A 13,946-nucleotide genomic window follows, 5' to 3' on the forward strand; every position below is an offset into this window, starting at 1 on the left:
GGACAGAGTTAAATCCAAATAAACAATGACGAAATTGTTCCCTAAATCCAGCCTATGAGTAACTGTGATAAAATAGCCTACTAACTTAGTTAAACATGATTTTCCCTTAATAAATTCACGTTGTGTCCTTCAGAATGCCATATCTGTCTAAATGTCCCCCTGGATTGCCCTCTTGGAAGCAATTGTTAAAATTGCTTCTAAGATTTTTCCTACCGCTGAAGTCAGACCAACCGGCCTGTAGTTACCAACAATCCAAAGGAATCTCTACTGAGTCTAAAAATGCTTCATAATTAATCTCAAATGGTTCAATATACACTCCCTCGCCCACGGCGCCTCCGTAGCCAGGTGGGAAGGAGCAGCAGTGCGTAGCACATGCTTCTTGATTAGACCGGGGTTCGAGCCCGTCACCACCAAATACGGAGGATGCGGAAAGGTCAAGGAATGACCACCGCATATCCTGGAGCAATATGGCCTTAGTTGCTAATGCTCCTAAAAACCAAACAACAACAACAACCCTCGCCCACAAAACTACACGGTATATGGTATCAATTCCTGGAGCATTACTTGCTTTTATGCTTAAAAGTTTTTCTAAAAAATAATCATCTGTAATAACGATTTCACATGGCTCAGCCTCACTCGCACGGCCTCTTCTCAGCATGAAAGGTCTTTCATTAGTAAAGGTAAAGCCGATGTAACGTACCTATTCAATTCATCCGCAACATCAGCTGAGTTATCTAAGACTTTCCCATACCCAGTGCACAAAGGTCCTATCTCTATGCTTTCTTCTTTATTGAATTCACATACATGAAAAATTCTTTGTCTCCATTCTTTGCTCTCTTAGCCAATGCTTTCTCATATGCAGCCTTGCCCCCCCCCCCGACCTTATTTGTGATACTATTACAGAGCAACTTGTATCTGTTGTAGGCTTCAATACTTTTCATCGCTCTGTAACTGTCCCATGTTGCTTTTTTCTGCTCTATTTGACCAGCCAGCTTCGCAGTCATCCTCCTCCTGCAATATTTTCTTACAGGTATGTATGCGTTCATGGCTTCTGTGATTTTTGCTTTAAAAAGTATTTATTAAAAGGTATTCGCCTAATTCACGACGCTATACAGTGCCTTAAACTGTCAAAGTTCCCTCTTATGAAGTTAAAACCGTGCCTTTACCTACTGCAAATCTTTCTTTATCTTCCAACTGACGATTGCATGATCACTTCCTGACAATGATTCCTGCACTTTAAGCCCTGTGATGTCATCTGATTTGTTAGTAATGATGAGGTCAAGAATATTCTCAGCCCGAGTACTTTCTCTAACATGCTGGTACAAATAATAATAATCCAATTTATTTAAAAAAGTTTTTCCCCAACGTGAGTTTTCCTCCCGCTTATTCCAATCAATTCGGGACAGATTAAAGTCACCCACAATAAGACATTCACGCTTGTTTGTCCATTCCATCTGCGTGTAAAGACTCTCGTCATATTCTTTACAATCTTTTGGTCTGGAGATTGCTTCCATTCTCATTGTTCCTTTGCTTCAAACTAACTCACACAACACAGATTCTAAGCTGGCAGACATAACTTCAGGCTCAGCAAAAGCTCTCGTCGCGCTCATAAGAATCATGATCCCTTCACCCCTTCTATCTTCCCTAAATGCATAATACATACCATAGTGGGACTCGTCATCGCCAATTTCCGTGTGGCACCACCTTTCTGTTAGCCCTATTATATCATAATCCTTCCTCTCGTGTCTGGGCAGAATTGCACACAGTAAATGGTAAGTGTTTATTTTTCATTCTTTATGTTGGTCATTTTTTCTCCGAATTTGATGGGGAAAAAAAAATGGTAACCCTAGGTTATTTACTCTTATAAAGTTTTAATTTAAAATATGAAATTAAAAGATAACGGTTAGCTAATTTATAATGATGGATGTTGATTATCTTATATGATTGTGCTTGTTTTAGTTCTTTGTATAACATTCAGTACTCGTATCAAATTTTGTTTGTACACTGTTATTGAATTTTTGCCTATTGTGTATCGGATGTTTTAAATAAATAAGGAGCAATTTTACAAAATTTCTCACATGTGTATTAATTAATAACGTCTGTTTCAATTTGTCATCGGGAAGGTTAGTCGGTCTAGGGAGAGGGTCGCATGGTTCTTCGAAAAGTGGGTTTATCGCCCAAGCAAACAGCAGTTTCACCGAAGAATACACGCAATTACAGACAACATACTGACGCCTCATTGCCTTAGTGGCCTATGCTTAATGACACGAACGCATATCAATAAATTTGATGTTTCAAACATGAAATGCGATGATTTTTCAAGTTAATTTAATTGAAATACGCACATTAACCGATGCGCTTTAATTCGTTTTGAATTCCTTTAGGATGTTTAAAATTAGAGCTGAGGAAACTACGGCCATGAAGAATCAATAGATAGCTCTGTAAGATGTGGGTATTGTATGGCCAGTTTTCCTCTTTTATGAAATGAAAAAACCGAATTTCTGGGTTGGGGGAACCGTGCAAAATCAATCCGCAAAGTCGAATTAACTTGAATCTTGTGAAAATTTCTTCAGGCCCGACAAAAAAATTTCTCAGCTTCAGTCGGCGAAGGGAATTGCACGTACGGTGTTATTTTATCGTTTTTGGTATTTACGTGTCTTCCTACATTGAAGAAGTGTCTTACTGAAAAAGTTTTAATATTACGAGAACAAACTTACCCTACTCCACAGAATTCTGTACTTCGCTAGAATGTCCTTTGATTTCTTGCTCTGAGCCAGTTCTCCTTCATGCTTTTTCACATAAGCTTTGGCGCGTCTGAAATGGTGTATAATAGTTTTTATATAACCAATGAAATTAAAAACACAGGCTACATGTACAACTAATGATATCAAGAGTAGGAGACCGGCAGAATTGCTTAACAAGTACAGGTCACTGTTGAAAAAAAGCGGTGAAATAGGGTTGAATTTGAAAGTGTCTGCAATTCTGCCCAGACACGATAGGAGGGAGTATATGATGAGAGCCTTGTCGATCAATTCGGCCCTGGAAAGATTGTGCAAGGCTCAAGGGGTAGAATTTTTTGCAGCCTGGACTGTACTTGTTAACAGGAGAGATTGCTTCTACAGGGATGGGATACACTTAAATAGAAAGGGTGCAAGAATATTTGCTGATGCTATCGAGGCAGTGTTAGGTGGGTCGGGAAACTGCTAGCTTGGGGGGAGACAAAGACGAATAGATTAACAGTAGCCACTGGCAGAGGTGAAAGAATTCTTCCACTGCTTCTATTGGAATGAGCAGAAGCCTGAAAAACAAGATGCAGGATATTTCAGAGACTGCTGGGAGTCATTGGGGTACAAGTAAACACATGGGTTGTGTTAGGGTAGCTAAGAATAGAAATAGGTGCATGTATACTTACGTGTACACCAATGCTAGGAGTTTAGTAAATAAATTTGAGGTATTGCTCAAAACATCAAAGGCAGATATTGTTGGGATATCAGAGACGTGGTGTCACACAGATATAAAGAATGCAGAACTAGAATTTGGGGAGTACAACGTCTACAGAAAGGATAGACTGGATAGGAAGGGAGGAGGGGTTATGCTATTAGTTAAGAAATACATAAAATCCAAGGAAGTGAAGCCAGTGGACATCGCTGGACAGTGCAGTGTCGAATCAGTTTGGTGTGACATAAGCATTGGGAGATCAAAATTGAGAGTAGGAGTGTGCTATAGGCCTAATGACTCTGATGAGTATAATAAGAAACTGTACAGGGAAATAGAATGGGCCAGTAAATCAGAGAGTCTTATAATGGGAGATTTTAATTTCCCAGATATTGACTGGAATTTGGGAGCTGGTCACTCACACACTAGCAAGGCTTTTGTGGATTTATTGGATGATTGTTTTTTACATGAGCATGTTCGAGAGGCAACTATAGGGAGTAATACTCTTGATTTGATTATCAGCAGTGATTCTTCATGCATTAAGAATCTGCAGATAAATGAACCACTAGGTGGCAGTGATCACAGTGTGCTGAAGTGGGATTTACTCAAAGAGGTAACTACCATTAGGAGTAAAGGGAAGGGTTATTGCTTTGGTAAAGGCAACTACGATGGACTGAGACAGTATTTAAATTCTATACAGTTGGACCAACTGATGATGTTACCAAGAGCAAATGCAAAATGGGAAGCATTCAAAGAACTTATCTTGGAAGCTACTAGGCTTTACATACCAACCAAGAAATATTGTTCAAGGTTTAGGCCTAAATGGATGTCAGATGAACTGATGAGGCATATGGCAGAGAAGAAACATGCATGGGATACATACAAATTAACACATGACACAGAAGCCTATGACAGATACAAGTTGATCTGTAACCAAGTTACCAAGGAGGTTAGGCAGGCGAAGGCAGATTAAGAGAAATCTTTGGCAAGGGATGCAAAGAAAAACAGCAAAGAGTTCTTTACTTATGTAAACTCTAGAAGGAAGGGGATGAATCAGATTGGTCCACTTGATATCGATGGGTCAACTGTTGATGATCCTGCTCAGGTAGCTAATAAACTAAATGAATATTTTGCATCGACATTCACACATGAGGAGTTATCTAACGAGGGGAAAGCCAGAGATGTATTCAACTCTAGCAGTAAGGTAGAGAATCTTGTAATAACTGAGAGTAAAGTGGAGGAGAAATTGTTGAAAATAAACACAAGAAAGGCACCCGGGGTGGATGGGATCTATCCAGTTATATTAAAGGAGGCAGCAGAGGAAGTAAGCAAACCCTTAGCCATAATTATGAGAGCTTCCTTGGACTCAGGGGAGGTACCCACAGACTGGAGATGTGCAAATGTGACCCCCAATTCACAAAGGAGGATCAAAGGCTGACACAAGTAATTATAGAACTGTGAGTTTAACTTCTGTTGCAGGAAAATTAATGGAGGCACTAGTTAAAGAAGCACTGCAGGATCATTTAGACAAGACTTCAGTTATAGCTCGGACACAGCATGGTTTTGTTAAGGGGAAGTCTTGCCTGACCAATTTGATTGGATACTATGATGCAGTCACAAAGGAACTGGATGCAGGGAATAACTTTGATATTGTATACTTGGATCTTAGAAAGGCTTTTGATACTGTTGCACATGGAAGACTGCTGCATAAATTGGAGCAGTGTGACATTGGAGGCAAATTGCTGCTGTGGATAAAGGGGTGGTGAGGGGGAGAAGACAAAGAGTGGTAATCAATGGCCACTGCTCATCTTGGACTAATGTTATTAGTGGAGTCCCTCAAGGCTCAGTGTTGGGTCCATTATTGTTTTCTGTATTTATAAATTATATTGATGATGGTATATCAAGCTTAATGTCGAAGTTTGCAGACGATACAAAGGTTGGCAAGGACACTACTGACACTATGCTGCTGCAACAGGATCTGCAAAGGTTGAGCAGATGGGCTGAGAGGTGGCAAATGAAGTTTAACTTTGACAAATGTAAAGTACTACACATGGGAAACAGCAACCCCAGAGCAACGTATCAACTCTGTGGTACTACACTGAGAGTGGTAGAGAATGAAAGGGACCTGGGAGTGGTTGTGCAGGCAGATATGAAGTTCTCTGAGCAGTGCAGACGGGCTGCAAGAGTAGCTCATGGTGTATTGTCAATGATATATAGGAATTTTTCTAGCAGGGATAAGGAGGTGATTATTCCCTTGTACAAGGCAATGGTCAGGCCACACCTACAGTACTGTATACAGGTCTGGGGGCCTCATTTGAAGAAGGATGTAGAGCTCCTGGAACGAGTACAGAGACGGGCAACAAGATTAGTGAATGGAACAAAGGGGTGCTCTTACGAAGAAAGGCTTAAGTTTTGCAAATTACAGTGTCTGGAGACTAGGCACCAGCGAGGTGATCTAATTGAGGTGTATAAAGCCTTGAATGGTTTGAGCATGCTCAATGCTGATGGGATTCTTCCTCTCGCTCAGAATAATCACCTGATAGGGCAAAAATTCAAATTGAGGAAAGACAGATGTAGGATAGACGTGCGGAAATTTGCCTTTAGCCAGCGGGTGGTTGGTTGGTGGAACAGACTTCCATCCCTTGTCGTGGAAGTTGATAGCCTAAATAAGTTTAAGGCTCAGCTGGACAGGTATTTTGAACGAACAGAGTGGTGAAGTGGAAGTGTTTTTTTTTTTTTTTTTTTTTTTTTTTTGGCTGATGCTGCATAAGCTTGCTTTCTTGCATCAAATGCCTCTACTAATGCTAATGCTAACTAAAATTACAGCGTGATAGAAAATTGTCGTTATATCAATATTGGTTGAGTGGATTTTAACAGTGACGTATGAAAATGTTTATATGTCTAAATCAAAATGCGTGTGCATTCATCCCCTCTTTGAGGCGGTAATCCTTGGAGGGGATGAACGTTTTTGCCTGAAACGCTCCCGAGCCACTTCCGGTTCTGACGGGAACAGTACACGTTCACGTGAGATGCACCGTGAACCTGCTGGTATTTAATGATGCACCGCAGAACAGAAATTACACTGTTGAGAAAGAAGGCAGAAGCCTTTGAAAGCTTCAGTTAGTATTTTAGCGCTTTTAACCCAGTATATTTTATTGCATTTTAAATTCGGCATTTTATTATTATCCTGTATATCACAGTTGTTTTATTTTAAAATTACTATCAGTAATATTTTGTTTGTAAATAATTTATTGTAAATATTAAATATTTTAAAAATTTGGGTTTTTCGTCTTTCGTTTTATTCCATGGTTGGTGGAAAACACTAAAAATCATAGTATGAGTATACCCAACCCCAGAGGCCTATTTGAAGAGTAGTAAGCAGAGTATAGATCATAGCGCGCCACTAAAATCTAGAAGTGTATTGTCAACTACTGAAATCTATTTGAATCTCCCAATTAAAGCATAGTCAACCTCGTGAAAAGACAGAAATATGAGTATCATGAAACTATCCGGTAGAACAAGGTGATAGTATGTGTAAAGCACCAAGGGAGCTAAGACTAGGAGGCGTCGGTATATCGTATTGGTATCAGCATATATTCTTCGGTCGGTTTTTTTGTTTGCAGGACGAAACCCTAGTTCAAGGAGATAAAAACCATACAACCCTCTGAGGTCTTCGCGTTGTAAAAAATTATATAAACCTATAGAGTGTTTCAAAAGTATGTGCAAAAAATTGTGGGATGTATTCTTTGTCCAAAATAAGAAAGAAGGGGAAAAAAAATTGTGTGCCGAGCACGCATAGCGGAAGTTAAGTGAAACTTCTTTAGGCGAACATCTATCACTTGACCGAGGATCCTGTATTGACCGTATGAATGCCGCAGGCGACGAATCTGCATGAAATGGAGCCTCGAAGTTATGAGAAGTTCCGTTATCAAATCTAGTTCCGGAAGTTCTGTGTCCTCAGATGATATTTAAAATTTGATTTGGATAGAGCCAGAATCACTTTGTCCTTGAGAGGCACCACAGCTGTTACGGGCAGATATTTGACTTATATCCTCATTCGGAAATGCTATTTGAAGAAGATCTCGAGCTGCTACAATCTTCACATCGTTCTCGAACCGAAGCCGATCACACACACGCAACAGACCGAACCGAAATCATCATCCAGGAATGTGCGTTTAAAATGTCCGTGGATGCTTCGGTGTTTCTTAAAATCCTGTCGCTGTTCCTGCTATCTATTACAAGTTGAAAGGTTTCATGAGTACTTCTGGCAGTCGGTTTTGGCTTCTTCGCTTTTCGTTTACGACTAGACTTCGCAGACTCTTCATCGTTTTCATTTGCAGTATCGACTTCCATGATTCCTTCTTCCAAATTCACTTCTCACATTTCTGGGGAGATGCAAGGCTCTAAAGATGGGGATGGACCTTCTCCGGCTTCTCTGTTCAACTCCATCGCACGCTGTAATTTCTTCCGCTGTCGAAATAGCTTAGATCTCTCCGGAGTGGTAAATTGGTGGTGGGGGAATCATTTCGTGTCGCATTTTCTTGGCGACTTTTGTCAATCTACGGACGCATTGTTGCACGTGTACTATACGCCTTACAACGCTCAGTACAGTGGACTCCCGCTTTACGATTGGTTCACTGTACGATCAAATGACTTTATGATGGACACTCCATAACGGACTGTTCACTATACGATATGCAGTAAACATTGTGATTACGTTTACGAATTGAATTTTAATTATATTAAGGCCGATTCTAATAAGCGAAAATAGGAGGAATATCCACAGGCTATAGAAGTAAAGTTCAGAGTGCCTGTAATGCGTTTACTTATCGCAACGGTCGCATTTTCGTTGCTTTTTTTTGTCAATCCATGAACTCAAGTTACTCCCATCTGAAAACTGCCTGGAGCGCGCCTAAAGAAGTTTCACGTCAAAAAATGCCAAGTAAAAGCTTCTCCCGTCGAGAGAGATTCTAACCCAGGATTTTTCAACAAGGAGTTGAAGGATGATGGTCGTAACCACTGTGCTAATCGAGAGGCTGTAAGATAAGAACACTTAACGAAGAGAGCTCTGCGATTACTGAAGAAGATAGTTACTTCCTACCAGCAGTCTTTCTTTCTCTGAAAACAATGAACTCAAAGGTCAAGGCATCAGCAGGAGTAGCCTTCAATGTGTTTCCTATCTGTATGAAGTTGCAGAGTTTAATTTCAGTAGAAGAGCTTCAGATCCAAAGCCAGACATGACACTAATAAATGCTAATTATCGCATACAGTTTGTTGGTCGTCGTTCTTAGATTTTAGAATGTAAAGATTATATGCCACGAGAAATCAGGCTACGCTGCTAATATTAAACATTGATTTGGAGTGTCTGAAAAAACATGTGAGAGTGCATTTTTCCCAAAATATGGGTTGGAGGTAGTGTTAGACTGTCCGACACTTGCTTCTCGTGGTTTAGACTGGAACTGTTATTGGTAATTCCAAGAATTTCGAATCCACACATTTTCCTTTCTAAAGTCCTCTTCAACTGAGGCTGTAATTCTCCCATCTCATGTGGAGGGAGTAGGATTCCTTCGTGAGTTATTCCAGCCCGCACATATCACATGCAAATCGACCACGAACCACACAGGGATTTGGATAATGGCCGGACTGTTAAAACTAGCAATTATTACGTACACTGTGATAATACCATGAGTCGTTTATGTGCTAGCATAATAGTGCTTCGAGTAATAGCCAGGCTAGTACATACCTAGCTTCAGGAGAAGGATATTGAATTCATATGAATCCTTTCATTGATCTGAATTCTGTGCAACAGCCCGTAGAGATAGACTGGATCATGGCATGGCATGGCTAGCACTTCACTCTCCGAGTGACTTGAAGAAGACATTAAGTAAAATATTACTCATTCTTTTTACTCTATAAAATGGTTAAATGTATTTCAAGAATACTGCTGTAATTAAGCAAAAGGCAAACTCAAGTTCTTAATCTCATTTAAACATGTATTCTTGAAAATCAGTGTCCGGGTAACTTTCAGAGGGTTTTTTTTTTGGGGGGGGGGGGAAAGACAATTCTGTCAATACGAATCAGATAAGTAGTAAATAAATTGAATTGTACAATTTAAAAAAAATTGTTGTAGGAGCCCTTCGCTCCTAGAAGGAAGATAAGAGTTAAATGTAATTAAGGTACGTACCTCAAAATTTTGTACTTTTTCTTCATCCTCCAGGGCTGCTGCTTGATGGTCTCGATTATCTGTTTGTTCATTCTCATATTCTCCCGTATCTCTTCCTCCGTAACCTCCCCCTCGTCGATGGAAATTGCTGTCTCACTAGCAAATAAAAATAGAAATAAAATAAAAATGATCAAGTAGCAAAGTAAGGCGGAAGAAATGAGACGCGTGCATCGCATGATTTTATAGTAAAGAACTTTAAAAGGATATAATGTGGCCGATCTCAAAGTTATGTTAGTAATTAAGGCAAAATTAGTAGCCCCGAACACTTAAAAGTATTCTAATATTATTCATTAAAATATATTTATTAAAGAAGTCATGCGGCGTTTGTCTAACGGGCCTAAATAGAAAAGTGAAACAGGATTAATTGTAGGAAATTGATACGGAGTGATAACATAGTAACAGTAACCTTTCAGTCGATTGGCAAAGCAGCCCGGGAGATTATTAGTTCTTTTAAATCTTGTTTAGGCAATACAGTAACAACGGAGGTCATCTAGAAAACATCAGCAGTTGGAGATAGTTTCTGAAAATGTTTCACCCTCGTGTGGTAAGATCGCCGTCCTCCCCACACAGAGTGGAAAAGACTTGAGTTTGAGAACTGTCGATGACGGGAGGGAGCGGAAGTTCAGCAATGACGTCACATTACCCACGCGACTGGTAAGAAACGATGTGAAATACTGGAATTAAAGCGATAGGATTCGGGGCCACGGTAGACTTGTGGCAACGTTGCTGAATAGTTGGTTGAGGTTCGATTCCAGCACTACGCTAATGGAAATTTTCCCAGGCGCATTGAGTTTGGCGGTCTCAAACCGTGGTCTGAGGTTTTTTCACCGGGATTCACTCCGGTTTTCCTCAACAACAGACAAATCACCCTTCGCGACGAGGGGAACGCGAAATTTTGATAAGGCTACGGACGCGTGTAGACTAACTTCGCTGCGGACTTTACTCTTGAGGGAAGGGAGTTAGTGGGGCAGCTGTGCCACCATCATAAGGTCGGCTGCGGGCAGTCTCTTTAACAGACATGTTCTGCTCCTTATAAGAATGCATTGCAATGCACTAATTTCAGCTGCAGCTAAAATCCATCGATTAAAGCGAATAATTGTGTTGTTCAGCAAAAATCAATTGCTGGAGTTTGCACCTGAAGGAAAATACAAGTTAATTACAAAAAAAAAAAAAGAAAAAAATACTGTACCAGGTACATAATGAGTTCTGCCGCTAGCATATTTAACGTGTTTTACATTTAAGAGTCATCGGCAGGCATTAAAAACGTTTTAATTTTCAGATATTAATAAAATTCATGGATTATTGATAACAGCTACAAAACATGCCTGAGGGTGAAGCTACAAAGCATTATTACACAGCTCCAAAACAGAAGCTTGGAGTATAAATTTCCAAAGTAAAGAGAAAAGTAAAACTACATAAAGAGAACATAAAACAGTAAATTGAAATCTATAGATAAAAATAAAACTAAATAAATAAAAAGAGGACGGATCAGTCAGATTTAAGTGAACAGGTAGGAGTATGGTAGAGCGCTGGTATTTCTTCACACACACACACACATTACAGAATCAGTCTTAGAACTTGCAAGAAGAGTCAATTTTAAGGTTCAGGTAACGGATGAGGTTAGCAATTTCAGTTGCCTCTTGAAGTGTCGAGGGGTGTCAAATATCTCCAGATTGCTTTGTTGATTGATCTTGCAGTCATGTTATAGAAGTTGTAGTGTCCATAATTTGTTCTCACATTGGATGGGTTCAGCAGTGGATGGTTTCTAAAAGCTCTTGTCGGTGCATTGAAGTTTATTTGTGAGATTATTATTATTATCTGTTTATTTCCATAAGGAAACCACCCCGGGACGGCAAAGTGCCAGATGAGATGATTGTTGTTATTATTAGGTTTTTAGGAACATTAGCAACTAAGGCCATATTGCTCCGGGGATATGCGGTGGCTTCCCTGACCTTTCCGCATCCTCCGTATTTGGTGGTTACGGGCTCGAACCCCGGTCTAATCAAGAAGCGTGTGCTACGCACTGCTGCTCCTGCCCACCTCACTACGGAGGCGCCTAGAGACGAGATGAGGGCAATCCATGGTACCGTTTAACAGCTGGTTAAAAAGGAGTAAGTCGACTTTATCTCTTCTTTCTTCCACTCTTGGTAAGATTTCTCATTATATTCAAGGCCACTTTTAAAGCAAACGTACTGCATTGCTCTTTTTTGAATATTTTCAATTTCTAATTTTTGGTAAGCTGGGTGTGGGAACCAGACCTGTGAGACAAAATGGATAATAATATAACAATGTTTTTATTTTATTAATAATAATTACATATCGGTTACTGAAAGTATTCGTCTGCGATCGCTAAAGTAGGATATACAATTTTTACATTGAAGAGTTCACGACTAAATACACCATATTTGTATAGTTGTTCCATTACGTGTAGTATTTATCGAAAGATCTTATGACATGTCCAAGTTGAAGAATGTTTTCATAAATGTGCACAACTCTTTTCCAGCCTCACAGTTTACTTGTAACGAAAAAATTATTCAAACTGAAAACACCAGGTGACTTGAAACCAGATGCGTTTTCGGATTAACGCATTTCCCAGTTTCCGTAAGTTTTTGTATTTTTTAAAACCTTAATATTTCTGTTTCTAAATTCGTAAATCGTTAGCCTTCCAACGATATGCTATACGTCCACATTATCCCGTTTATTACATGAGAAAATTTCCTCGATCACATGTTCATATTTTCCACTATCCTGGAAAAACTACCGCAATTTTCAGAGATTTTTCCTCTAGTATTGAGCTAAAATGAAGCTCCGTGAAAAATTTCATTAAATTTGGTCCAGTAGAAGATAAATTATTGTTGCCATCATACCCGTATGATGGCAGCATACAAGTTACAATAACTGGCTTCTGGCCGAAGTCGACGTCACTTCTGTAACACTTCGCATGACGGTTTTTCGTTACAAAAATTTTGGAATAACGCCAGTAAAAAGTTTTTAACGTCAAAAAGATAGTCAATGTGCGCGGAGCATTTCATTCCAGGCGCGTTAGCAAATGTTAATAATTCACGATTTACAACAAAGAGCATTATTTATGTGCGATCAGATAAAATTTCGTTTCTGCGCATGTCAGCAGACAATATCCAGTGCTTCAGCTACAGCATGTGGATAGACCATGTGATATATATTAAAAAAAGAAAATAATAATAATTGCTGGAATTCTATTAGTGTGATTTTAATGAAACATAAAAAAAATCCATCCACTGGGAAGAGTTATTATTACGTGCAGACGGACGGACGGACAAAGAAATAATAATTGTAGCATTGCTATCAGTAAGATTTTAATGATGTTCGGAATGCTCAACAAACCTTTCTAATAGGTCCAAACATAAAATATACTTCTTTATGATTGTGATGTCATACTATTCTACAAATGGATTTCGCTAACATCTTCCAAGTCAAGGATGTTTTTACTTAAAACATCTTTCGTGCGTACAGGGTACTCACGCTCTAATTTCTTTTCTCCTGGAAACTCGGGTTTTTCTTCCAGCAAACAGAAAATCGACCTCAGACACACTCAATCTATACGCTGAGTAATATCGCCTTAGTCACTGATGCTCTAAAAACCCCTACTACTACTACAAGAACAAATGTTTCTCCACAAATTATGCACTTTTACTCATTTGCTGTAACTGCTGGAGAATCACACCAGGGAGAATCAACAGGGTTGTCTCTACGAAGATTTCTTTGGTAAGGACTGGAAGTCAGGATTTCACCTTTTGAGCTTTTCTATTTCTATTGCTGGCATCAACCAATCGCAATAGATTTTTTAACATCTTTTCAGTCCACTTATTCTTAGGCCCATCATTTTCTTTAGTTTATGGCTAACTTAGGTCTAACAACAATACTCGAGTAATGTTGTTAGACCTAAGTTAAAGTTAACACATTGCGTAATACACTTTTTCGTGGATTCTTCATTCTAAGAACCTCATGTGTTAACCTTCCCTTCAATTTAAGAGTTCTGATCTTTGCACCAGCATCAATAAATAAAATAATACGTTCCAATACTTCCTTTCTGTCCGGAATACCCATTATTACGTCGTACATTAACACAACAGTGAATGAATGAATGTCACGAATTATCTACTCTATTAATGTGAACATTGGAAATTATTAAAGTACGCTTCTTAAATTATGCTCTGTGCGCTGAAGTAATTTTATTTACCAGATTTGACGTATCCAGTAAAGTCATGTTTCTCTGTGCCAAATGATCGAAATAACTGAAATTAAGATA

The 13,946-nt window shown here is 39.2% G+C and overlaps 1 protein-coding gene across 1 annotated transcript in view; it reads right to left on the reverse strand.

The window, feature by feature from the left end:
• Nucleotides 1-13,946, reverse strand: part of LOC150089569 (transmembrane channel-like protein) — a 123,624-nt gene that overhangs the window by 57,586 nt on the left and 52,092 nt on the right. The window contains exons 3-4 of the mRNA XM_090389548.1: nt 9,620-9,754; nt 2,718-2,814 (exon numbers count right to left, since the gene is read on the reverse strand). Of these exons, the coding sequence (XP_090245674.1) occupies nt 2,718-2,814; nt 9,620-9,754 (232 nt within the window). The remainder of the gene's footprint in view (nt 1-2,717; nt 2,815-9,619; nt 9,755-13,946) is intronic.

Source organism: Mastigoproctus giganteus, chromosome 2 (genome assembly GCF_048544385.1).
Source record: "Mastigoproctus giganteus isolate SK-2022 chromosome 2, ASM4854438v1, whole genome shotgun sequence".
Classification (NCBI taxonomy): domain Eukaryota; kingdom Metazoa; phylum Arthropoda; class Arachnida; order Uropygi; family Thelyphonidae; genus Mastigoproctus; species Mastigoproctus giganteus.